The following is a 24,245-nucleotide window of genomic DNA, read 5'->3' on the forward strand; positions in this document are numbered from 1 at the left end:
GTAATCATGAATATGAAAATATCCAAAATGCTATTTTTTGTACGATAACGTTTTTAGCAGTTGAAAATTGGGCGATTCTCACAGATGGGTGAAAGTGTGACTTTTTTTTAATTGAACAAAAATGCTTCATATATAGTCGCTCCTTTTGGGACGTGTGGACATTTCTCAGCCGTCACCTCGAATGGACTGATATTCTTCGCCGTTTCTCTGCCAGTTCTTACTGTTTTCATTATCGTATTTGTTCATCAAGATTCAAGATGACTTTCCAAACTAGCACTTACCATATATGTTTAGAAATAACACAGACTCGACTCCCAGCTTATCCGTAAATATTGACAAGGCTATGCGAAACAGTATTACCAGCGTCAGCTGTCAAAGACACGGGCAAGCATGGAGGTCTCTATTCCACCGTTAGCTCCATCTAAGGGAAGTCACTCAATATTTAGTCTGTGATCTTTTCTTGAAATTCTTAGGTAAAAATGTATATATCGCTCGCTTATTGGGAAATTAAGGATCATGGTCTTGACGTTTACGATAATTAGTGATATACAAATTTTAACCAAGTAGATTTATAAGTTTAGGTTCAGTAGCTTCCTCGTATTAGTATAAGTTATCACTTTGTAAGTAGTTACATATATGGTCTCTCTCATATTTGTTGGAATCTAATGAAACGAGGCGGGTCATATACATATGTCGGGTTATATACTTATGTCAATATCTAAGAAACAAAATGATTATCTTTATAATTTAAGTCGTGTGGCCTCAATAATTATGCCAGGTGATTTCCCGTGATCAATAAGTTCCAAAAACTATTTAATTACTCATTAGCAATTCGTATTTTATTTTCCTATGTAGTATTATCTATTAATTTTATCATTCTTTTTGCCTTCTTGTACGTAACCTTAGCTGTCTAAATTTCATAAAAACAATCTCTAGTCCAATAATACTTCCCACGACTACTTCACTCAAATAAAACTAATTAAGCTATCACATCCACTATTCCATGTATATCATAAGTTTATGTGTGTTTTCTGAAAATAAAATTCATGAATAAATGTGAACAATTTTTTTTTGAAAACTAAACAGTTTATGAAAAGCGTTCGATCTGATACAACACCAACATAAATACTTAACCAGAGGATTTTGACACACACCGAAGTAAACGTAATTATTATTTGGTCAACCAAACTAATTCAAAATATCAAAACGAACATGATAGTTAGTTCAACTGTTTTTTATTTTAAAAGATGACTACGATATTCTAACACACGATGAACGGCCTTACTTACTCTCGTCCTTGCCAAGAAAAGAAATGTAGTTCCTACTTCCTTGTAATAAATCGAAGAAGGAGATCGGTAAGAGATTAGCTGTAGATATGTTGAAAGTTGGATTCTGTTTTGGAATTTCTTAGGATCCCTTTGGTGGTTGCGTTGGAGACCCCACTAGCTCCTTATAATTTTCACACTTACCTTCCTTCTCAAGTCTTTTGTTTTATTCGTCGTGATCGCTATATTATATACTAATAAATTACTACTTTTCATGTTGAAACATATCAAGTTTCAAGCCATGGGACGAGCCATAGATTACGGTCAGCTCCAGCATCCATGATAATTACATATTTCTTCTATAAGAAAATGTGTGATTTGATAACGAGAGTCAAAATAGTTCGGAATACTTTTTATATTAGCACTAATCAGTAATCAATGCTCCAGTTGCATGCTAATGCTAAAATCAGTTGTCACTCAATTATGACAGCTAAAAGCGCGCAATAATATGGATAACAAAAATATATTCAGTCTTAAACCACCATAGTATTTTTTTTTTTCCTCTCAAACATGATAACATAACTTTTAAAATATTTAATGTTTAAATCTCGATTCCATATTTCATTTATTTAAACTTCAAACATAAGTTCGGAGGTCACATTTCTGTTTAAAACTCGATTCCATGTGTTCATTTTCCATGTTTGTGTTCTTGGGGTACGTTTCCCCTTTAGCACCGTTGTTTTTGATCGTATGAAACCGTCATTTTTAATCAAAACCAGAATGTTTACCGACAAAGAAGGTTCTATAAAATTTTAACTTTATACTTGTACATAAATGATGTTCATCCATAACCTATAGAACAAATATACTGTATATATATGGGGAGTATATTTCTAACAAGTGACCCGGGTCGGTCCGAACCAAAATTATTCGGTTTAAACTAATTGGAGTTAACCGAATTGCGGTTTAATTAGACTACAGCATCGTTCTGATGATTTAGGGTTTATCAAAATCCTGAACTATTTTCTACAGAATTTATCTCTCTCTTTGCCAACGAGACGCCTCGACTCGAGGCCAAAGATTCTCAAATCTCTTTTAAAACTTTTTTTGAGAATGGCTAGCATGGCTGCCGGAAGCGGAGAATCATCATCGATGTCGACGAAGAAGAACAACAAGAGAAATCATAAGAGAAAGCGAGAGGAAGAGGTCGAGCTCATGGATTCACTTCCCTGGAGCACTTCTATACCTATCGGAGAAGACGAAGATGGCGAAACCTTCTCCACTCTCTTTGCTGGTTCAGCTGAGCTGGACGGAGGTAAAATTTTTGTGGTTCTTTTGAAGTGTTTCTCCTCTGTAAATGAATTTGGGTGTTTCTCTTGTTTGAAATTTGTGCAAGTCAGAGTTTTTAGGTAGCTTTGCTTTTAAGTTTTTTCTTGTTCTTGAAATTTAACATGTAATCTCATATTCACCTTGTTAGTTCACTGAAAGACTGAAATTTTATACATTGTCTGGGCAGGTTTTCTTTCACTTGAAGAAATTGATGAAGCTGATTACAATCTGGCGGCTTTTCCTACGGTTGAAAGTGGAAAAACAGAGAAAGGGTTGAAGTCGAAGAAACAAGCTCGAGAAAACAATGATGGTAACAAAGAGGCTGTAGATGAGGTAGTTGAAGGCGAACAAGAAACAGAAGACGAAGAAGAAGAAGGCAAAAGCAAGGATGATTTGAAGAGTCGTAAGATAGAAGAGAATAAAACAAAAAGGAAGAAGAAGAAGAAGGAGAAAAAGAAAAAGGCTAAGGAGGCCGAAAAGGATCAGGATGAAGAGGCTGTAGATGAGATAGTTAAAGGCAAACAAGAAAAAGAAGACGAAGAAGAAGAAGGAGAAGAAAGGAAAGGCAAGGATGGTTTGAAGAGTCGTAAGATAGAAGAGAAGAAAACTAAAGAGAAGAAGAAGAAGGCCAAGGAGGCCAAAAAGGATCAGGCTTCTTCTGCTGGTTAGTGCTTCATGTACTCTTTTGTCTTAATATTTTTGGTGCCAAAGAGGTTATCATTACTCGGTAGTTGCTATATGACAGATTTTCTTAGGGATATTAAGATTTGAAAGGGATCCCGTTAGTATGGATTAATGGTCTTTCACTGGTACCATAAATTATAACTCTGTGTGGGTAGCTTTGATTTGCTTAAAAACCGGTTCTATCGAACTTTCTCCATTTTACACCCTGTTGAAAGTCAAAAATTTCTTCTTTTCTTTTTAAGCTTAACAATTGATTTGCATCCATCGGACTATCTTCCCACTATATTCTTTTTTCAATATTCTATATATCTTGTTATTTCTTCTTATTCTGTCACCAAATTCTTGTCACTACACTGTATGTCATATTATAATAATATATCATCCTTTGTAGCAGTAAGCTGTGATGAGGATAACAAACCAGAGGAGCTTGATGGCGAACAAGAGATTCCCCCGGAGTTTAGTGCATGGAGTTTGATGAGACTTCATCCACTACTCATGAAGTCAATATACCACCTTGGATTCAAGGAGCCAACAGAAATTCAGAAGGCTTGTTTTTCCGTAGCAGCATTTCAGGGAAAGGTTAGATGACCCGCTTTATTTTCTATCAGTAACCTGCATTTTATTGATGTATAGTTCATATTTGCACCACAGGATGTTATTGGTGCTGCGGAGACTGGGTCTGGAAAGACGCTTGCTTTTGGGTTGCCCATACTGCAACGCCTCTTAGATGAGCGAGAAAAGCTTGGTAAATTGTATGCATTGAAGGGAGAGGAAGCGAAGAAATATTCTGCAGATGGCTATTTACGAGCTCTTATCATCACTCCAACTAGGGAACTTGCTCTACAGGTATCCTTAACTATAATCACATTACTCTCTCTTCTTTTTCCTGACATGCTTCTTTTTTCATTTGTGGGTTGGAGCATGAGGAGTTCTAAAATACAATTCCAACCCTTCTGTTATTCCAGGTGACAGATCATCTTAAGAACGCTGCTAAAAATCTTGGCGTCAGGGTTGTTCCTATTGTTGGTGGGATGTCATCAGCAAAGCAGGAAAGACTTCTGAAAGGAAAACCAGAAATAGTTGTTGGAACTCCAGGAAGGCTATGGGAACTTATGTCAGCCGGAGAAAAACATCTTGTAGAGGTATGTAATGTATAATTGTGGATTAGATTAAAAACATCCTGTGCCTTTTTTTATGTCCAGTATCGTGCTCCTACATAAACCAATTCTGGTGTAGTTATTTGGTTGGTTCCTTAAATGCAGTACTCAGTTTGTAATCTACACTGTTTCCTTGAACATTGATTTTGTAAGTATGTCTCGTAAGTAAGGCATGTGTAGATTGTTACTAAAATTTAGCTATTCTTAGACACTATCTAAATGGTTATGTCTTTTTTTCTGATCCTCTTTGGCAGCTACATTCCTTGTCTTTCTTTGTGTTGGATGAGGCTGATCGCATGGTTGAAAGTGGGCATTTCCGGGAGCTGCAGTCTATCATCGATTTGCTTCCAGTAGCAGATAAACCAAATGAAGGGAAAATGCAAACTGCGCAGAGTGGTGACATAGTTTCCGACGCCCCAAAGAAGAAAAGACAAACATTTGTTTTCTCAGCTACCATAGCACTGTCTTCTGACTTCCGTAAAAAGCTAAAGCGTGGCTCCTCGAAAAAGCAGTCATCGTCTGGTGAAGTGAATTCTATTGAGGTTTTATCTGAACGAGCTGGAATAAGAGAAAATGTTGCCATCATTGATCTGACAACTGCATCTATTTTGGCACCAAAGATTGAAGAATCTTTTATCAAGTAAGTACTATATTTTGCCCATGTCCCCTCTGAAGCTTTTCATTAGAGCGTTTAATAAGTTAGGTTTTTATTGCTTGGAGGACACCATGCATCTACTCATTATTTTCTTGCAAAATATGTAGAAATCTTCGATGGTACTTAGTTTCGTGGTCTAGCTTCTTGGTATTGATATCTTATTTTAAACCGCAGGTGCGAAGAGGAGGAAAAAGATGCTTACTTGTATTATATTCTGAGCGTCCATGGACAAGGTCGGACAATTGTTTTCTGTACGTCAGTGGCAGCTTTGCGGCATATCTGTGCGCTTTTAAAGATTCTTGGAATTGATGTTTGCAAACTCTACTCAGATATGAAGCAGCGTGCTCGGTTGAAGGTCCCACTTTCTATTCCTCTTTTGCCAAAATCCTCAAGTATCATTTTCTTACATTTTGAGTTCAAGGGTGCTTCGGAGACTCACACATTTTGCCTTTCTGATGTCTTTATCTGTCACAGGCAATCGACCGCTTCCGTGCAAGCGAAAATGGAATTCTCGTCGCAACAGATGTTGCAGCAAGGGGAATTGATATTAAGAATGTCCGAACTGTTATTCACTACCAACTTCCACATTCGGCAGAAGTAAGCTAGCTAAGACTGACTCTACGTTTTCTAGTTTTTCTTTGATAACATTTCTACAAGCGCTTAGCCGTTTAATCCATATAGGTATATGTACATAGAAGCGGGAGGACGGCTAGAGCATTTGAAGATGGATGCAGCATAGCTTTGATTGCGCCTAATGATACATCAAAGTTCTACTCGTTATGCAAGTCATTCTCTAAGGTACTAAATTTTAGATATCTTCAAAAGTTAGTTTTTACATAAAGAAAGAATTGTAATGGGTCATGCTAAAGTAAGGTTTTTTACATCATGTTTTGCCACTTTCATGCTGAGGTTCCTCTATTTGTGCATACAGGAAAGCGTAAAGATATTCCCTTTGGATAACTCTTATATGCCAGCTGTGAGGAAGCGATTATCTCTAGCACGTCAAATAGACCAGATTGAGCGGAAAGGCTCGCGGGTATTTCTTCTGTCAGTATGCTGAATGTTCTTCCTATGGTTTTGTTCTGATAGGATAGCACCGGGGTGTGAAAATCTGGAAAAAAATGTAGGATAAAAATCGAAGTTTCTATTACCGTGTTTAATTCATGAAGCATCTGGAAATATTGAAACCCTGGCCTATGTGAAATCTTTTAGTTGGTGATGTTCGTACTAGGTTCAAACTCACTGCCTTCAGCTGAATGCTTTTATGAACTCTTCCCATTGTGAAGTGTCATTAATTTGTCGTTGGTATCTGCTATCCAGGAGAGAGTAGACAGAACGTGGCTTGAAAAACACGCTGAATTGATGGAGCTCGAATTAGACGAGGAAGAAAGTGAAGAGGAAAGAGTGGACAATGTTAGGCAGAGAAAAGCCACCTCAGCACAAGTTAAAAAGTTGCAGGAGGTTTGGTCATTTCTAACTACTAAGAATAAAAGCTCTCCTGAACCATGAAATATTAGTTTCCCGTAGAAAATCGTGAAACGAATAATATTATTCACATCCGCAGGAACTTAGCTCGCTCTTATCACGTCCCATGCAGCCGAAGAAATTTTCAGACCGTTACTTTGCAGGGGTAAACTTTTTTTCCTCATCTTTTTTTTTGTCACATGCTACTGCACAAGAGATTTATGATGTTTTTTTTTTGTCCCAGCGTGGTATGTCGCCTCTTTTGCAGAATCAGCTAGCAGAGTTAACCAATCAAAAGCAACAACAAATGCAAACTGGTGGAGACAAAAAGAGAAGAAAGCTTGTTGTGGTTGCCCAGAACTGCATCGAACCTCTTCAAGCCCTTCGTGATGGTGGTAAAGAGGTACTAAATAACCTTCCAGCTTGACCCTGATGACCCCAGTGGTTCCAGATCCTTAGTTATTGGAAATACGTGCGGTTTTTTGGATAGTCTTTCTTCAAGGATCGATCTTTCCTAGTCCTTGAGAACGATATGAATTAAATTCCCAGTTTGCATGACCATACCTGATTAATGATGTTGTTGCTTTGTTTAGGTGATGAACATGAAAGGTCAGAGTGCAGATAAGAGGCGTGATATAGCGAACTTGAGGAAGAAAAGAAAGGAAGAGAAGATTGGTAAATATATAATAACTTGCTTTTATATGTGTTTGTGCCCAGTAATATACTAAGTTGAAACTTAAAACAGATGTTTACGATCTTTGCTGTGTTGTGCATTTTTCAGGTCGGCGTGATCAGCGAAGGGATCAGAAGAAAAAGAGAAAACTAATGGCTTCTTCTTAAGTGTCTTTTACCCAAAATTTTGTTTATCCAATCAGATCTTACACTTTTAATAAGTTATAAAAACTTATGTTATTCTTTTTTGATCTCGAAAGAACGGTTCAATCTCCCAATATTTTGACCAAATTGTTCATTTCGACAGAAGTACGATCGGAAACATTTTGTCTATTTGCTTTTTAATTTTGCAAAATTTACCAATAGAAATTTCATATATTAGGATCTAGGAATTGGACAAAGCCACGTTTGTCTTAGACTTTTTTGACAAATTCATACATTAAAAAGCTACCTTTGAAAGGAAAGCTGTTGTTATAACACCGACAAATAAAAAAAAACAGTAAGTGTCGTTACGCCTAAGAAGAATATCCCATTTACAAAACACAGCACAACCTATCACAACTTTACAATCCAAAATAAAAAAAAATCTGTCAACTAACTTAACTGACAGCAACTATTTTCACCTTTGAATGTGATCTGAACTTGAGTTATTAGCAGCAGATGAACTCGATGGTCGTCCATTCTCGGGCCCTGCTTTATCTCCAGCAACCGGAACCCCCATGCCCCATCTTCTAGAAGATTCCGACGGCTCAATCACTTTGACTGATCCATCAGAGAGTCCAACGGCTAACTGATTTGGTTCTTGTGGATGAGCTGTGATCACCTGTGGAATGATCGGTGCACTATCACAAGGAAAAAAAGAAAGAAAGAAACAATTAGTCCCATAAAATATATTGGTCTAATTATGTGAAGTTTGTAAGGAAATAGGTACCTGTTAGGTGTTGGTTGAGGCATGTAAGCTGATGGAGAAATGCGACATCTGAGTCTCAAGGATTCTGCATCAAATACTGCAATGTTTCCATCGGCAAATGATGCATAAACCAATTGGCTGTTGCATGAGTAAGATGCAGAGGTTATGGGCGCAGAGAGAGCTTCTTGTGGCACCCACTGCACAAGTTATAAACATTGTTATCATTCAAGATAAGGTATACGAGAAATTAAATATTTTGTTTTGTTACGATTCTTAGGAATCAAGATTCTTTGTTTACCTTATGTATACATTCCATCTTTGAAGCATCGTAAATGGCGAGCTGTGTCTCATGTGAAACCAGTAACTGAATTTGGTCGTTGTGGAATTGAACACGTGTGTCGCCTACTGGTGCTTTTCCAGGTGGTAGCTGAATCGCTGAAGATTTCTTCTTTTCCCATGAGTCAGCTGTCCAGAAGAAGAGCTGTAAAGAGAAAGCAAAGAGTCACTGAAGTTAAACAGCTAACATGTCTTCAACAGCATCTGAAGAAAAGAACAAGAAATTTGCCTTACCTGAGCATCTGCACCAGAAGAGACAAGAACATTGAGTGCTGTAGAGAATGCTAGACCGGTTATGTGCTTCTGATGACCTTTTAACTTTGTTTTCACCTATAGATTACATCATTTAAGAGGTGAGTCAGTAATTACACAAGGAATTTTCTAAAAATCAGTAACCACAGAATCAAAGAGATGTATTATTACCTCATCTACCCTGACGTTGTAAATATGGATACTCGAATCCTCCATTCCAATTGCAATAATGTTATTATCTTGCGGATGAAACGCCAAGAACGTTGAAGCTGGTGGCGGCGGCATGAAAGTTGTCATTACCTGTTAACATAAAAAGTGATAAAGGAGATTTAGCTCGCATATTTACTGATATGTTCTTACAAAGGCTCAGGAGATATTATGAAGCTGCTTACTTTGAAAGTCATCATATTGAATAAGGAAACCTTTCCACCACAAGCTGACATTACGTATGAGTCATTCTTAGAAAGAGCTATACAAGGAACAGTTGCTTCAGGATTCTCGGGAACATCGTTTGCCATTAGGAGACCACTGTTGGGCTGCCAATGCTGTGGAGTTACACTAGCGGTTGCCTTTCAAATGAAAAGTTTCAGCCACTTATGCAAAAGAGCTTACAAAAGTGACTACATCTAAAGGGTTTAAGGTAATCACCTTCCCAGTTGGATTTTGCTCATTGCGGCTCCATTTCCATAGTCTTTGGACACCATTTGCTCCGAGAGCCAAAATGCCGACACCCGAATTTGTATAAAGAAGTCGAGCAACCTTAGAATTGACAACAAGCAGCAGAAGATTAGTTCCAAGAATATTTATTAATGAACACAACAATTGACGGGATGTCTCAAGCTGAGACAGCAAAAAAAAACCTTGCTAACAGAATCCTTGCTATCTGGCATGGTCACTTGTCGGCACTGAGTGGGATCAACAATTTCTGTGAGCTCCAAAGCTTTAGACTTATCAACAGATTCCAAGTTTCTTGGCTTTTCCATAGTTCTTGACATTACCTCAATTCCATTCTGCATACGTCAAGAAAATAATATTTGCAACAAATTATGAACTAAACAAAACCAAGTTAAATAGTCAAGGTATCAGTCCATAAATTAAGGATTTTTGATTGAGTTAGGAGAACATATATCAAAAAAGATCTACTTAGTAAATAAACATACAGGAACTGGGGTTGGCCTTGCAGGAGAGTCAGTGTCCATGTGTTCAATTTTACCAATAGCTGGGCTGATGCTTGAAACCATCGCGGAGGTGGATACCTAATAACCGGCATTGACACTTGAGAGTTCAAAACTGTACAAAAAGGCACGAGTAATAAAAAGATTTCAAGTAACAGCGTCAAAAGGGGTAATATCCCAACCTTCATCTCAATGGAAGCTTTAGATGCTTCAAAAGACCGAGCTTCATATGCTCTCAAGGTTCTAAGACCATCAGTATTTGCAAGTATCTTGAATCCGTTATCTGCTGTAGTAACTGCAAGAAGGTTCCCTTCCTTGTTGAACCTCAAACGGGGAAGGCTCTGATAATAAGCGGTACATACTATCAGTAAAGCAACATGGCCGGGAAAATACGAGAGGAGACCAAAGAGGAAAGGGTTGAGCAAGAATTTTCATACCGGAAGTCCTCCTTCAGCCTCAACAGTTGTCAACAGATTTGTATTGTCCATGTCCCAAAATTTTACTTGATTGTCTTCACCAACAGCCAAGAAACGGTTACGGGTTGTATCAAACTGAACAACTCCAGCGGATTTCTTCCTAAATCCTAGGTATGTTCTCTTTAGTGCACCTTCGCTCTCATTCCACTCGACAAGGAAAGAGTCTCCATCTTTACTCGTTCCACAAGAAAATAATCTGAAATCACAGCAAATGTTTGCTTCACTCTAAAGCTATGTATCAACTATTTCAAAAGATTTCGACTTATAAATGAATGCTGTACCTGCTTCCATCGGCACTGTATAGCATCGTTGTACACCACTGTCCAGGTGCGTCATAATCAACCCGAGAACCAACATTATCATAGAGCCAAGCCTTGATCTTACCATCAAGAGCAGTTGAGAATATGAACTGCATAGTAAAAAGAGAAGAATAAGTCACAAGAAAATGAAAGGAAAAGAATAATGAAGATTTGGCAACAAGAGATGCTTGAACCTGAATATTTTCCTTCTGATGAGGGCAAATGGAATAAACCGGTGCCTCGTGGCCTTCAAAGGTGTAAAGCTTCTTCCCACTCAAATCCCACACCTAAAAAGATATCTCATTGTTAGATATGAAAATAAAAATCGGAATTTAGAGTCATGATCGTCGCGTACCTTAATCAATTTGTCATCCCCACAAGTCACAACACAGATTTGCTTGTTTGGGTGAGCAAACGCCAAGTCATTCACACAGCCTACATGAGCATCGATCTAATACACAGAAAAAAATTGATTTAATAAAGTTTGATGCAGATGCCACATAGACCAAAAAAAACTAAGTAAAAAAGAAGAAGATTAAACATGCCTCGAGGTGTTGGCGTAGGTCCGAGCCTTGATAGGCATATACATGGATCAGATGTTTAGTAAAAGAAACCCCTGTACGCAGAAAGTGATACACATGTTCAAACTTTGTGTCTGATTGAAAAGCTTTGAAACATCTTTTTAGGCGAGATCAATCTCTATATAGCATACCAATCAAATTTCCATCTGGGCTCCATGCTACACGAGTGACAGATATCGATGGTTCTTTGACAATAGAACCCTAATAAGAAAAACAATCGGGTGAATATGCCATCATAAGACAGAACAGAACATAAGTCCCTCGAGGCTGCTTTAGTTTCTTGTTGAAGCAGGGTTCTCGGAGTTTATCCTAATTAAGAAAAAGGCCAACCTGGAAGATAACAGAGCAAGCAGCCATATTCCATATCTTGAAAGGCTCTGTGACAATCTTCTCTCTGGATCCAACTTCCCACAAGGTAACTTCGCCGCTTGAACAACCAACTACAAGCAAGACACATGTTCAAATGCGAGCCAAATAGAAGATCAACTACACTAAGCTCTTAATGGCAGCAATAGACTAACCAGCGAGTAACGTGTGATGCGCAGGGTGGAAGTCCATGCTTATCACCACCGACCCTTGGCGCATTGTACTCACAACATTTCTTGGGAGGTCATCAAGTGACGCAGCGGGATGAGAATGACCAGGATACGTGACCTGCGGTTTGAAAAGCAGATTCATATACTCAACATCAAACACAAACATTCTAAAGCGAAAAGAGTTTCTTTTGCTTACAAGCATTTCAAAAAAAGGACAAGGCAATCACCTCGTTAGCAGTTTGTGCAGACCGTAAACGTTTCATGAGCTGCTCGTGGTCAGCATTTTGATAATCCATCAATCCTAGAGAGTTTGACGGTGCTCGAGGATGTTTCAGAACATTAACTGTAATGACAATATGCAATTTCAGGTCTTTAGATCAAACCTCATTATATGGAAAAGGAAGGAAAAAATATCAAAACACATGGTACATGAAATCTACCTTGATTTGGCTGCATAGGAAATGGTGACGCAGCCACAACACCAGATGGGACTGACGAAGAAGGATTTGGGTTTGCCATCCATCCAGCTAAAGCATTGGCATTAGGAGCAGGAGCAGCACTAGGTTGAAATGGCTGCACAGATATAACGATTTCATCAATAATCACTCATAATCCAAACATAAAAGTTATAATGATAGAGTAGGTGGAAGAAGCAAGTAAGTGATCCTACTCCACCATGTACTCCAAGAGGAACAAAGTTTGAAGGTCTTGCAACAGCAGCAACTGGGAGATTCACGGGAGTGAGGGCACGAGCACCGTTTGATGCTGAGCAAGAGTGATCCAAGAACAATGTTTTGATGTCAGGATTAGGCCTCGGATTTTTACATAGCTGATGCTGCCAATTCAAGCTGCAGTTTTTCACCCCCCAAAGAGAAAAAGCATCAAACAGTTAGCTTATCTTTTTAAGAGAGGGAAGAAGAAAGAAATACGACGGATCTTAGTTGACCTTTGATTGATCAAAGTTCGCAGGCGGGAAGCTTTGAAACTGGGGAAGGCTAGCTTCTCACGAAACAGAGGATTTGCCTCAATCAGTTTCTTCAACTCAGTATGCATTATGGTCCTGGCTGATTTCGTATCACCATATTTCGACAATTGCTCATTTTCCCTTATAGAAACAATAAAGACACTCTTCAACTCTTAAAGTGTCCGACTTTCGTAAAATTTTCGATTATATTAAGGCAAAGCAAAACTTACCTGAAATTCTCCAGAGTGAGAAGCTGAGTGATTTCCTTGTAAAGTTCCTCGTTAAACGTCGCGAAAACTTTCAAGTCTTTTGCTAATATTTCAACAGCTTTTGCTCTGTCATTTCTGAATAAAACACACAAATGTATCATCATCAATCAAAAACAATTATCTTATATGCAAGCAACAATTAAAAGAAAAGAAAAAATCATTACCGATCTAGAGCTTCGAGGTACTTTTGCTTCCTGATCTCAAAGAAAATTTTCATAGAGTATCGATTATCATCGACTTTAGTGAAGCCTGAGAGATACTTCTCCACTTCGTCCCACTCTCCAGCAAGAGCTTTCTCTTCGAAGTACTTAGTATTGAAGAAGAACCCAGATTCCTGCTCTAGCCTTTACCCACACATCAACCAAAAATTCAAAATTATCCAAACAAAATAAGACACAAATCTTAGCGCCAGAAAAAAACAGAGAAGCAACTCGGCTTACTTGTGAACAGATTCCTTGAACTTCTCTTCATCTAAGAACTGAAGGATTAAGAAAACTAACTCTCTGCTCAGAGACGACATTTCCTGAAACACTCAGAGCCAAGAACAAATTTGAAGATTTGGGGATCTGGGGAGTAATTCTTGAAAGAAGACGGTTAGGTCAAAGTCTCTCAAATCGATTGGTCGTAGTTGGAATGGTTTTCTAGGGTTTTCTGGTTCTCCATTTCCTCGCGTCGCAACAACGAAAAGAAGAAAAAGCTGACCCCAGGGAAAGAGATAGAAAATTCAATTTATAATTTTTATGTTTTTCTCTTTTAAAGAAAAGAAAAAAGTACGACTTGTTCTCCACTTTCTTCGATGCGTTTTGTCACACAGACTGTAGGTTGATAAGCTAACTAGTTTATCATTGATAAGCGAAGATAGCTATATAAGCTGATAACCTCGTTGGTCTACACTGTTTGGTCTGATCCCTTTGCTTGGATATTATCTGATGCGCTTCAGCTCAAGAGAAGCAAAAAATGAATCCAAGCGCTTCTCAGATTTATTGGCTTATTATAATACGTGTCAGCTTGTGATTCAGTTTCACGGAATAAAAAGATGGGCTGCAAAGTAGATGATTGTTACTCTTAAGTGGCATAGGTCACGCGGATTCGAGAATTGGAATTGAACTGGATTGAGCAGAGTTCACTGGCGTCCGCCACATGTTGTTACCTTGTCAGGGGGAATGACGTGGTCTCGATATCCCCGTTCATCTCGTATTTTTCTTCGGACCGCGAGTTATCGTGAGAAATACGAGATCCTTTCGCTTTACTTGTTGAAAGCTACAGCTTAATGGCTGCTACCAAATCGAGCCAATACTTGTCGTCTGATTCTACAAATGATTTTATTATTAGTCTAATTAAATACTACATACAGTATGTTCCTTGATTCTTTTTTTTTGGTCGAATTTTATTACTAGTGTAATTAACAACTACAGTATATGCACAGTGATGTTTTTAGAAGGAAAAAAGAGATCTTGGTACAGATTTGGTATTTTCATATATGCAATTTTTATAAGTAAGATTTACTAGTTAAAAACAAAACAAAAATATAGAGTTGGATTTTAAAAAATAAACTTAATAATGAACTAATACTGGGTTGCCGAAAATAATATTCGACTTAACTTTGAGTATCGTCAGTCACATTACGAGTTTATTTATTATTTTGGATTTTTCCTTCTAAGTTCAAAGGATCTAAAATCTCTGGTCAAGATAATGATTTTCCTGCAAAGAGGCTTTGGTAAAAACCCATGAACTATTTCCCCTATTAGTCGAATCACAAAACTTCTCCTCATCATAAACTTCCATGCTTCAATTGTAGGTACAGAAAACATTAACAATCAGACATACAATTTCATAGATTTTTTAAAAAACATTTAATATTTTAAATATGAAACCAACGTGTAAAAAAAAAAAAAGCTTCGAATTGTTGTGTTTTTCGCTACTAGCTCATCTTTGTCCACATCTAAACAAACTGACTTTGGTAGTTGCTACTAGCTCTTCTTCATTAGAAACGTGTGTTGCATTTGCCTACCATCGAGCTCAACAATTCCCGAGTATGAAGTGTAAGACAAAATTCCAAACTGTAATTTTACTAAACAAAAACTCTTTAATCCATATCGTATCATGTGTGTCTTGCTGTTGATATTTTTGTTACATTATTACTCTCACATTAAGAAGCCCAGTAAATTTAAAGCCCACGATTAGCCCAATTGGTTTTTAAGTCTTCAATTCGCAATCGCAATCATAGCCGCCGGAAGAAGTCGGAGAAAAACAAAATTTCCAATAGTTGAGGAAGCGTTGACCTAAATTGGAAAATGGGAGAATCAACGGTAACGATGTCCGATCTTCCACGGGATGTGTTAGAGGAGGTGCTCTCTAGGGTTCCGCTGAAATCTCTGAGATCAGTGCGATCTACCTGCAAAAAGTGGAATACTTTAATGAAAGACGAGACCTTTAGAAAGAAACACATCGCTGATCAAGAAAAATCGGCAGCGGAGAAGGATGAGTTCCTGGCGATCATGGTTATGGATTTTAGGGTTTATCTAACGAGCGTCAGTCTTGACAATTTCGATACTTCCATAAACCAACTAGCTAAACTCATCAGCCTAAACGATGCAAATCATCAAGTCGATATATCTAGAGTCTTTCACTGCGACGGTTTATTGCTATGCGTCACCGAAGACATGGACTCGAGGCTTGTGGTTTGGGACCCTTATAGTGGTCAAACAAGGTGGATCGAACAGCCCAGAAGTTCTTCGTACTGCTTTTATGACAGGTATGCTCTCGGGTACGAGATGGAGAAGAAGAAGAACGGCTCGCTTCGTCGCCACAAAATCTTGAGATTGTTGGATGTATACGATACGAGTAGAGTTGGAGTCCCGATCCGTGAGTGTGAAATATACAGTTTAAAGTCTAGTTCATGGAAGGTTCTTCGTGAGACTCCCACCTGCTATATACACTTCAATCAACGCGGCGTATCTCTCAAGGGCAACACTTACTGGTGTGGTGAGCTCGAACCAGCAGATATACTACATTGGCGTAGTTTCTTGGTCTGTTTTGATTTCACAACAGAGAGATTTGGACCGCATATGAATCTGCCTTTTCACGCTACTTATGACGATACTTTGGCTTTCTCTAGAGTTAGAGAAGAGCAGCTTGCGGTGTTACTACAACGGAGGGGGACATTGAGGGTGGAGATTTGGGTAACCACTAAGATTGAGCCTAAAGACGTGTCTTGGAGCAAGTTGTTCTTAGAGGTGGACACCATGGGACCTCTAAGTAACGCTGTGAGTTTCTTCATTGACCAGAAGAAAGAAGTTGCGGTGGCTTTTGATAAAAACAATTTTTTGCCTATCTCTATCAACGTAGCTTACATCATGGGAAATAATGGATACCACAAAAAATTGGATCTTGGCGAATCTAGAGAAGATAACTGTTGGCCACTTGCTTGCTGTTATGTACCGAGCTCAGTGCAAATGGAGCAACCTGCACGGCGAAGCAAAAGGAAGAGGAACCAGATTGTTTATTAAACCAGTCCCATTAACAACGCCTAACCTGTGTACAGTTTACTGTTTTTCCGTTTTGTAATCTTTGATCACTAATCTGTATCTTGACAATGAGTGCTTTACCATTGGCATCTGTTTTCTCAACATGACCTATGCTTTCATTACTCTGTTTTCATCCTGTTGTTTTTCTAATGGATATCGAATCAAAATACTGTATGTGAAAAATTGAGATCTTGTTTGGCTCCTGCAACGTTTCCTTGGAAGCTCTATTTAGCAATGCTACTCTGCTAATTAGCCTAAAAGGCATTTCACACCATGTTTCTTACAGAAATCAAATTCTATTGAGACTTTTGAAGGAGCTTAAAAGCAGAGGAAAAAGAGGCTTTAAACAGAATTGAAAATATCTGCTCTCTGTAAATCAACATCCCATGGTCTCCGTTCTAAATGGTACTATATAACAATGGTTCCACCTCTTTCACGGGCACATAAATCAATGGCTGCATATAGAGATGCTTCTGAATGGATGAAGGGAAGAACACTAATGTTTTGGTAGAAGAACACAAATTTATCTGGTTTTAACTTAAACCAAAAAATAGAAAATCAGAAAATCGGACCGGACCGGACCGTTTTTGGTGATGGCAAAAGTGTAATTTTCAAAGGACGCGGAGCCTTTTCTGGTACTTTCGTTAATTCCGCCAAACAAAGCGGTATCGCCGTTCTCTCTTGTACTCCAAAACCCTAGAACTGTAAAACCCCTGTCTGTCTCTACACTTTTGCAGCTAAACGGAAGTTTGTCAACAATGGCTTCCACGGGACTGAAAATGCAGAAATCGACCAAGAGGAAGGATAGCGAAAGCTCTGAGAAATTCAATGCTCTCAAATCAAAGAAGCCAAAGTTGGCGTCGTCTACTCCCGACAAGAAAAGCCATACCATTCAGAATCAAAAGCCTGAACAACCTAAATTTGGTAAACCGAAATCTTTTGGAGACAAAGACAAGAGTGTTACGTTGTCCAAGAAGGAGCGTCGTGTTCAGGCTAAGGTTAAACATTTGGATTTGGAACCTATGTCCGATGATTAAAAAAGTTTGAATTGTAGTTTTGGTTTCTGATTCTTGATGTGTTTTGTTTGGGTTGCAGGAGCTGACAGAAGCCAGGAAGAAGAGGAGGAAACCACATTACACTCTTGAGCAAGTATGTAGCTTTTTGTACTTGAGATTTCTGGCTTTAGCTTTCCTCACTTCAATTGTAACATTAGGATTGATAAAATTGTATACCTCAAGCTTAAAACTAGAATAATATGGTTTGATCAACAATTTTTTTCACTCTTTCCAAGCGGAATTAATCACTCTTCATTCTTCATATCAGGAGCTTGCATCTCTATGGGAGAAGATGAGGCGCCGTGACATTGGCAAGGAAGATCGATCAAAGTTAGTATCCAATAAAGAATGCTTATATGTACTCTTTGATTAAAAACGCTCTTTTCTTATACTTGTTTGCTTATTCTTGGTTTAAAACTTACTTATTAGGCTCATATCGGAAGCTATACAGAAGATGAAGGGGAAGATCCCAGAGATTGCAGTTTCTCATCTTTCATCTCGTGTTCTCCAGGTGTGTTTATTTTTGTATGTTGCTTTCTGTGAAAAGAGGTTGCCAAATTCCAAAGAATCTATGTAGTGACCTGTTGTTTTCTTATGTTACGTAGACGTGTGTGAAGTATTGCTCACAAGCTGAAAAGGAAGCTGTCTTCAAAGAACTACAACCACACTTTCTTAACCTGGCTACTAATACGTATGCTGTTCACTTGTTAAAGAAGATGTTGGATGGAGGTAAGAACTAACTTCAAGCCGAACTGTATTCTTGCTTATGCAGTCAACTAATTTAAGTGATTTATTATGCAGCATCTAAGCAGCAGCTGACAGATTATATATCCAGCCTCCGAAGACACGTGGCTCCCCTCCTCCGTCACATGGTCGGATCTATTGGTATGTGGAGTACTGATGTTTCGACATTTATAATTTTGGACGACTCACTTCCACAAACAAGTCCTGTATGTTCTATAAAGATGCCGCAGAGCATCCGCCATTTCTTTCGAAGCTCACTTTCTCTTTGATTTTAACTTGTCCCCAAGTTGTGGAGTATGCATACAATCTGGGAACTGCAGCACAAAAACAAGAACTCCTTGGGGAATTGTATTCTCCAGAGCTTCAGTTATTCAAGGGCTTGACCTCAGCTACCGAAAAAAGGTAAAATTTTAGTGATCTTCCTTGTCTAACTCTACTATTCAATAAATGGAGAAGCCAGACTCTCGTACGTTTTTGGAATTCCTTAGTTTTCATTGATGTTATTTGTGATGAACTGATCAAATATTAAGAGTTACTCAATGCGATTTAGGGTGGTAGACATCATCGCTAAGCGAGGGCTACAAAAAGGCACTGTTGTTCGACACATGACTGGCATTATCCAACCAATTCTTGAGAAGGGAATTGTTGACCACTCTATCATACACAAATTGCTGATTGAATACTTGACAATTGCTGATAAGGTATTAAAAAATAAAAAAAATGTGAATGTTTCGGAGTTAAAATTTGTTTTGCTTTACAATTTTCTTATTTTTACTAAATGATTTTTTTTTTTTTTGGCAGACATCTGCTGCATTTGTGATTCAGCAACTGACAGGCCCCCTTCTTTTACGTATGGTTCATACCCGTGATGGTTCTAGGCTTGCTATGCTTTGTATCAAACATGGAAGCGCCAAGGTACACATTCTCTTATTTTTATAGTATTAGTTATCCTTTTTCTTTTTACTTGTCAACTCATAATACGAGTGATTTACTACTCATACTTTTCCTAATGGTTGTATCTGTAATCCGTGATATTAATGTAAATATCAAACAATCTTATAAATAAATTCCATGGTTGACATCTATTTTGACCTCGAGTTCATATAATTATCGGTAGAGATATCCATATTAACTGTAAACTGAACTTCTGCTCTTTCTTAATCATATTCTTTGCAGGAGAGAAAGAAGATTATCAAAGCAATGAAAGATCATGTTGCAAAGATGGCTTCTGATCAGTTTGGAAGTATGGTAAGAAAACCTTTGATTTTTTTTCTTAGAGTTTTGCTTACCACTTATAGTGCTTCACTGCTGCTTTATAATCATTTTTTCAGATAAATTCTTGTCTACTTTGTGTTCTCAGGTTCTTGCATGTATTTTTTCTATAGTTGATGACACAAAGCTAGTGACCAAGGTAGTTCCCCTAAACCAAATAAGAGATTGCTGGATTCGATACTCGTATGTTCTAAATCTTGTTCAACTATGCACAGATGATTGTTCGTGAGCTTGAGGCCACCTTAAAGGATCTTGTTATGGAAAAGGTTTGTGTTCATTTTATAATTAAAAGCAGGCTAAGATAATATACTTAGTCTCATTTATTTGGTCTGATGACATCTAACCTTTTACCGGCTCCGTGATATGGTCTGGATTTCTGCTCTTTGCTTTCTTTAGGCCTTTCTATGACAAGTACGTTGAGTTCTTCCAATATTAATATTTTCTCTTAATGTATGGCTTCGAAATTGTGCCTGCAGAATGGTAGGAGACCACTATTGCAGCTACTTCATCCAAATTATTCACGTTATTTCAGCCACGATGATTTGGCGTCTCTTGATCTCTCTGTTCCATCACTGTGCTTAATGGTATGATGATATGACGTTAACTATCTACCTAACCAAGATGCTAGCAGTATTCTTTCTTATGGAAGTAGACTGGATTATAAGACCTGTCTATCTTTACCATTTACTTTCAGGATAAGTCAGAGACATCCTCTGAAACAAAGGACTCAGATGGTAAAGAATCTGGTGAGGAGTTGAAAGATGAACAAGAAGACACAGTAACTGAAAATACAGATATTGAAGAAAAGGTCACTGTTGCAGCCAGTAAAAAAGATCCCCTTTTGCGAAGGCAGGAGTTGCTAGTCAACAGTGGCCTTGCTGAGGTGTGTGTGATGTGGTGACTAGTTTTTCAGATTATTGGCTGTTTTCATAAAATGTTCCAGCTTCAGTCTTATTACCTCTCATGGAACATTCTTTATTTTTCTGGACAGAGGCTTATTGATGTGTGTATGGAGAACGCTGAGGAATTCCTCAAGTCAAACGTTGGCAAAGAGGTCATGTATGAGGTATTGAGTTTTGATTTCTTGCATCTTTTGTTGTGATGGTTTAAAAACGTTGGGAGAGAAAAGTTCTTATAGCAATTTCATAACAAATGTATTTGATATCCAGGCAAGAAACAAAATCATGTAACTATTAACTTATAGATACCAATCACACCATATTTGTTAGGGTATATACTCGTACGCCCAGATCTCCATTCATAACATATTTTCCAACTGTCACATTCTGTATTGGCATGATTTTCTTGCTTTCAGTTATTCTCTTGTTTTCCCCATTTTCACGTTTATCTCGTATCAGGTTGCAATGGGAGGCGCTGATGGTATTCTGTGCCCATCTATGAGCGAGAAGCTGCGTGAGCTGTACGAAGCCATTGCCTCTGTAGCAGCAATGCCGAAAACCCAAGAACCAGAGAAGAAGTCAGAGCACATCCTGGAAGACTTTCATTCAAGCAGAACCATAAGAAGGCTTGTCTTGGATTGCCCTGCTTTTGCTTCCATTCTCTATAAGAAGGCCTTGTCTGGAAATTGTCGGTTGTGGGCTCAAGGACACTGGTTAGCATCATCACTCCCAGTTCTCTGCAAACAAGCAAGTCCATGAAATCTGAATCTGTGTTGAATCTCTTTTTTTTTTCCTGCAGTTCAAAGATAATATCTGCTTTCCTAGAGACTGAAGATCTTCAAGTGCGTGAGATGGCCAAGGAAGAGCTTCAAGTGTTGGTGAACGAAGGTGCTCTGAAAATCCCAGAAACCAAAAAATCTGAGTGATGCAGCTAGCCCATCATTGCTGATTAACTTGGCGAGTTTATGTCAAATTTTGTCCTTTCTTCCTTCTGTTATAGTTTTTCATTATTATCTTCATGCAGCTCTAAAAACCGCTGTTACCTATTACAAAACTCAATCTTTAATTGCATATGTTTTACTTTAATTGATGTCATGTTTCGTCATAGTTTGCTCCATTCTCAAACTTCAACTTAATTAGTTCCTTTCAGAGACTAATCCTAATCAGAGCTATGCATGTGATCCACTGATTCAGCCTGCCATTGTTTGCCACTTCAACGTTACGAGTCGCCTAATGACCTTTACATGCCAAATTACAAAAACATGGTGAAACTCTGATTTACCCATTTCTAGTCTCAACCACTCTCTTCACAACATCTATTATTCTATGTAAATGTATATATATATATATATATATATCACATTTTTTGTTGTTGAAGCTCAAAATACATTGATATATATGTATTAGAGGTTAAAGAGCAGCTAAATTAAGAAGGGTGAAAGAAGAGACAGAGAGCAGAGATATCATCCATGGCGATGCTTCTTCTCTTCCTACGCCAAAGTATCATAGCTCTCTCCACCAATCTCTTTGCGCTCTTTCTCCTGTCTCTAACTCCTCTTACTATCTCCACTGCCTCATCGTTTGTCATCACATCCCACATCTACATAAGCGCACACAAACATTATCATATAATTAAATATTTGTCTATGTCCCGATTTTGATTTAAAAGTGAATATATTGATCATATCTTACCCCATCGGTTGCCAAGATGAGGAACTGGTCCTTTTCGGTTATCTTTCGGTATGTCACTGCCGGTACTGAGACTAAACCAAAGTCTTTAAGGCAGTAATCTCCGAATGCTCTTGAAACAGCTAAACCGAGTGATTCTCCATTTGGCATACCCACTCGATACACTCCCGGTTCATCTGCTAGGCAGAACAATCGTCCATCTGATTGTTTTATCCGTTCTGCTTCTTCTGTTTAACATGGAATAAAGACATACCAGTTGTTAGTTCATATTTCATCGAATCTTTTCATCTGAATAATAAATTTTTAATATCTAATGGCGTGTAGAGATATACCGGGAATGTTCGGTTTAAAGTCTACCGAGAGCTGAACCGGCACTAAACCGTTACCGTCATCAGAAGTAGTTGCTATTACTGCTCGTGAGTCACCAGCATTTGCTACAACAAGATGATCACCCTACATAGATCCAAAATCAAATTTCGAACATTATTTAGCTACTTTTTAGATAGAAATATATATCAAATAATAGTCGCCAAAATTTGATATGATATGTTATGCTTTGTAATGAAAAAAAAAAATTGTATGGTCACAAGATCATATGTATATATGGTACCTGCAAGACGGCGGTGAGAGCGGTGCAGCCGCTGCAGTAAGAATCAATGGAAGGATTGATCTTGAGATCAAGATCGATGATGGAGAATGTTTTCAGGCAAGATTGCTTCCAGAGATCAAACGGAGAGAAACATTCCGGCGACGACGATAAGGAGGCAAGAGTTTGTTGCCATTGGCAAAGCAGAGAAGATGGAAATGACTTTTTGACTCTTTTGGATATCACATGTCCCCATGGTCCATGTCCATCGAACATCCCACAAAATGTTATGTCTTCTTGGCAACCAAATCCCTATATATCATGCATATATATTCGTTAAAAACAAGTTTTAGTTTTTTAACTCTCATATATACATAAGTTGTTAACTAACTAGATCATGGTTCCATTTAACCATTATATTTTTTTCCTACTTATTCATAGACATCATTACTATATAATCAGTTTCATGGGAGGAAAAAATTACCTAACATATATTGTATTTATATTAAGAGTACCTCCCAAACAATGGCACGATCTTGGTTAATTCCTTTCTCACCTCTATTAGAACAAATAGAGGTAAATCTCTTGGAGGTTTCAGAGTTGACAAACCCTGAAGAACCAAGCAAAGTCGAATTCTTCTTTGAATCTTTAATCATCGATTTAGCGATCTCTCTCCCTCCATCTTCATCTTCTGATAGATGTTTGGCTTTCTTTGTCGACACGCTTCTTGCAAACCCGTCCAAAAATGCAGGCAAAAGCACCATTCTCAAATGCTCTTATGATCCTACAATTCAAATATAATAAGATTATGTATAAGTTACAATTGTTCAGAGTATTAACAAGTGATAAGATAATTTAGGTATATATAAACACATGATTATTTGCAGCTTCTTAAGATGAAGAAGAACAAAAGAAAGTGACATCCAAAATTAAAAGAACAGAGAAACAGAAGAAAAGAGAAAGAGAACCGGAGGTTTAATTAGAAAAATTACCTTTTCTCCGGTGAATATTCTTGATCGGACTTTCTGAGTTGAATATTTTTCCTTTTGCTGGATTTACTACTTATAAGCTGGTGAGTCGTCTGTATGACTCATCGTCTCTTTCTCTCCTTCGACTATTCTACGCCGTTTATTTAATGCATATACACGTACAAATACATATATAATTAAATTCGTTTTGCATGTCGATAAGGACACGTATATGTTAAGCATAAAGTTGACGACAATTGTTTTTTGTTGTTGTTAATTTACATCTGAAAGCTATAACAAATTGCTATACGTATTTCCAATTGATAAAAGGTGATTTACTTGCAACATATCCTTACTTCTAGAGAGCTACGAAATCATTATTAAATGAAGACGCGCTTTTCTGTTTACTTGTTAGGTATGTAGGCTCGTAAGCGAATTATAAATACTTGATCGATGTACAAGTAAAAAAGTACTTGTAATG

The 24,245-nt window shown here is 37.9% G+C and overlaps 5 protein-coding genes across 8 annotated transcripts; 3 read left to right on the forward strand and 2 right to left on the reverse strand.

The window, feature by feature from the left end:
* The first annotated feature begins 2,269 nt into the window (after positions 1 to 2,269).
* On the forward strand, positions 2,270 to 7,556 carry LOC18024982 (DEAD-box ATP-dependent RNA helicase 13). 2 transcript variants are annotated; one of them, XM_006406738.2, is made up of 15 exons: positions 2,270 to 2,580; positions 2,782 to 3,258; positions 3,670 to 3,857; positions 3,930 to 4,124; positions 4,244 to 4,420; positions 4,690 to 5,075; positions 5,265 to 5,445; positions 5,565 to 5,687; positions 5,772 to 5,888; positions 6,022 to 6,126; positions 6,411 to 6,551; positions 6,655 to 6,720; positions 6,799 to 6,957; positions 7,148 to 7,229; positions 7,336 to 7,556. In XM_006406738.2, the coding sequence occupies exons 1-15, from the start codon at positions 2,379 to 2,381 to the stop codon at positions 7,392 to 7,394; spliced, it is 2,658 nt and encodes an 885-aa protein (XP_006406801.1). In that variant the 5' UTR covers positions 2,270 to 2,378; the 3' UTR covers positions 7,395 to 7,556. The 2 variants fall into 2 exon arrangements, with proteins under 2 accessions (XP_006406801.1, XP_024015608.1); XM_024159840.1 differs by having other exon boundaries at positions 3,673 to 3,857.
* Positions 7,557 to 7,587: 31 nt separating this feature from the next.
* On the reverse strand, positions 7,588 to 13,725 carry LOC18024983 (topless-related protein 2). Its single transcript, XM_006406739.2, has 25 exons — positions 13,465 to 13,725; positions 13,189 to 13,368; positions 12,986 to 13,099; positions 12,738 to 12,896; positions 12,462 to 12,639; positions 12,232 to 12,364; positions 12,019 to 12,134; positions 11,777 to 11,909; positions 11,586 to 11,695; positions 11,387 to 11,456; positions 11,220 to 11,290; positions 11,030 to 11,125; positions 10,869 to 10,961; positions 10,657 to 10,784; positions 10,337 to 10,571; positions 10,082 to 10,240; positions 9,885 to 9,980; positions 9,585 to 9,734; positions 9,373 to 9,483; positions 9,117 to 9,293; positions 8,896 to 9,024; positions 8,707 to 8,802; positions 8,435 to 8,617; positions 8,158 to 8,333; positions 7,588 to 8,068 (listed from the first exon to the last, which is right to left on the reverse strand). The coding sequence occupies exons 1-25, from the start codon at positions 13,542 to 13,544 to the stop codon at positions 7,846 to 7,848; spliced, it is 3,396 nt and encodes a 1,131-aa protein (XP_006406802.1). The 5' UTR covers positions 13,545 to 13,725; the 3' UTR covers positions 7,588 to 7,845.
* Positions 13,726 to 15,339: 1,614 nt separating this feature from the next.
* Positions 15,340 to 16,548, forward strand: LOC18024984 (F-box/kelch-repeat protein At3g16740). Its single transcript, XM_006406740.2, has one exon. It carries the CDS (start codon positions 15,340 to 15,342, stop codon positions 16,531 to 16,533), a length of 1,194 nt encoding a protein of 397 aa, XP_006406803.2. The 3' UTR covers positions 16,534 to 16,548.
* Positions 16,549 to 17,255: 707 nt separating this feature from the next.
* Positions 17,256 to 21,611, forward strand: LOC18024985 (pumilio homolog 24). The gene is made up of 17 exons (XM_006406741.2): positions 17,256 to 17,549; positions 17,647 to 17,700; positions 17,875 to 17,936; positions 18,036 to 18,117; positions 18,212 to 18,335; positions 18,408 to 18,491; positions 18,638 to 18,752; positions 18,901 to 19,051; positions 19,152 to 19,265; positions 19,527 to 19,598; positions 19,711 to 19,761; positions 19,838 to 19,888; positions 20,099 to 20,206; positions 20,317 to 20,505; positions 20,614 to 20,688; positions 20,981 to 21,234; positions 21,321 to 21,611. Exons 1-17 carry the CDS (start codon positions 17,310 to 17,312, stop codon positions 21,445 to 21,447), a joined length of 1,953 nt encoding a protein of 650 aa, XP_006406804.1. The 5' UTR covers positions 17,256 to 17,309; the 3' UTR covers positions 21,448 to 21,611.
* A 219-nt stretch (positions 21,612 to 21,830) lies between these two features.
* LOC18024986 (probable protein phosphatase 2C 41) lies at positions 21,831 to 23,920 on the reverse strand. 3 transcript variants are annotated; one of them, XM_006406742.2, is made up of 6 exons: positions 23,789 to 23,920; positions 23,312 to 23,580; positions 22,821 to 23,108; positions 22,543 to 22,663; positions 22,214 to 22,437; positions 21,831 to 22,121 (listed from the first exon to the last, which is right to left on the reverse strand). In XM_006406742.2, the coding sequence occupies exons 2-6, from the start codon at positions 23,558 to 23,560 to the stop codon at positions 21,948 to 21,950; spliced, it is 1,056 nt and encodes a 351-aa protein (XP_006406805.1). In that variant the 5' UTR covers positions 23,561 to 23,580; positions 23,789 to 23,920; the 3' UTR covers positions 21,831 to 21,947. The 3 variants fall into 3 exon arrangements, with proteins under 3 accessions (XP_006406805.1, XP_024015152.1, XP_024015151.1); XM_024159384.1 differs by lacking the exon at positions 23,789 to 23,920 and having other exon boundaries at positions 23,353 to 23,464; XM_024159383.1 differs by lacking the exon at positions 23,789 to 23,920 and having other exon boundaries at positions 23,281 to 23,405.
* Between the last annotated feature and the right edge of the window lie 325 nt (positions 23,921 to 24,245).

Source organism: Eutrema salsugineum, unplaced genomic scaffold (assembly GCF_000478725.1).
Source record: "Eutrema salsugineum unplaced genomic scaffold, Eutsalg1_0 scaffold_13, whole genome shotgun sequence".
Lineage (NCBI taxonomy): Eukaryota > Viridiplantae > Streptophyta > Magnoliopsida > Brassicales > Brassicaceae > Eutrema > Eutrema salsugineum.

Excerpts from the sequence above, each read along its gene's own strand:
- LOC18024985 (XM_006406741.2), top strand. The coding sequence starts at position 17,310 with ATGGCTTCCACGGGACTGAAAATGCAGAAATCGACCAAGAGGAAGGAT. Across the intron at positions 17,937-18,035 it reads GGCAAGGAAGATCGATCAAA|GCTCATATCGGAAGCTATAC; the intron begins GTTAGTATCCAA and ends CTTACTTATTAG. Across the intron at positions 19,599-19,710 it reads CTGATCAGTTTGGAAGTATG|GTTCTTGCATGTATTTTTTC; the intron begins GTAAGAAAACCT and ends TTGTGTTCTCAG.
- LOC18024983 (XM_006406739.2), bottom strand. The coding sequence starts at position 13,544 with ATGTCGTCTCTGAGCAGAGAGTTAGTTTTCTTAATCCTTCAGTTCTTA. Across the intron at positions 9,294-9,372 it reads AGCAAAATCCAACTGGGAAG|GCAACCGCTAGTGTAACTCC; the intron begins GTGATTACCTTA and ends TTCATTTGAAAG. Across the intron at positions 8,803-8,895 it reads ACAACGTCAGGGTAGATGAG|GTGAAAACAAAGTTAAAAGG; the intron begins GTAATAATACAT and ends TGTAATCTATAG.
- LOC18024984 (XM_006406740.2), top strand. The coding sequence starts at position 15,340 with ATGTCCGATCTTCCACGGGATGTGTTAGAGGAGGTGCTCTCTAGGGTT.
- LOC18024986 (XM_006406742.2), bottom strand. The coding sequence starts at position 23,560 with ATGGTGCTTTTGCCTGCATTTTTGGACGGGTTTGCAAGAAGCGTGTCG. Across the intron at positions 22,438-22,542 it reads CTTTAAACCGAACATTCCCG|AAGAAGCAGAACGGATAAAA; the intron begins GTATATCTCTAC and ends CATGTTAAACAG. Across the intron at positions 22,122-22,213 it reads TCATCTTGGCAACCGATGGG|ATGTGGGATGTGATGACAAA; the intron begins GTAAGATATGAT and ends GCGCTTATGTAG.
- LOC18024982 (XM_006406738.2), top strand. The coding sequence starts at position 2,379 with ATGGCTAGCATGGCTGCCGGAAGCGGAGAATCATCATCGATGTCGACG. Across the intron at positions 4,421-4,689 it reads GAGAAAAACATCTTGTAGAG|CTACATTCCTTGTCTTTCTT; the intron begins GTATGTAATGTA and ends CCTCTTTGGCAG. Across the intron at positions 5,446-5,564 it reads AGCAGCGTGCTCGGTTGAAG|GCAATCGACCGCTTCCGTGC; the intron begins GTCCCACTTTCT and ends TATCTGTCACAG.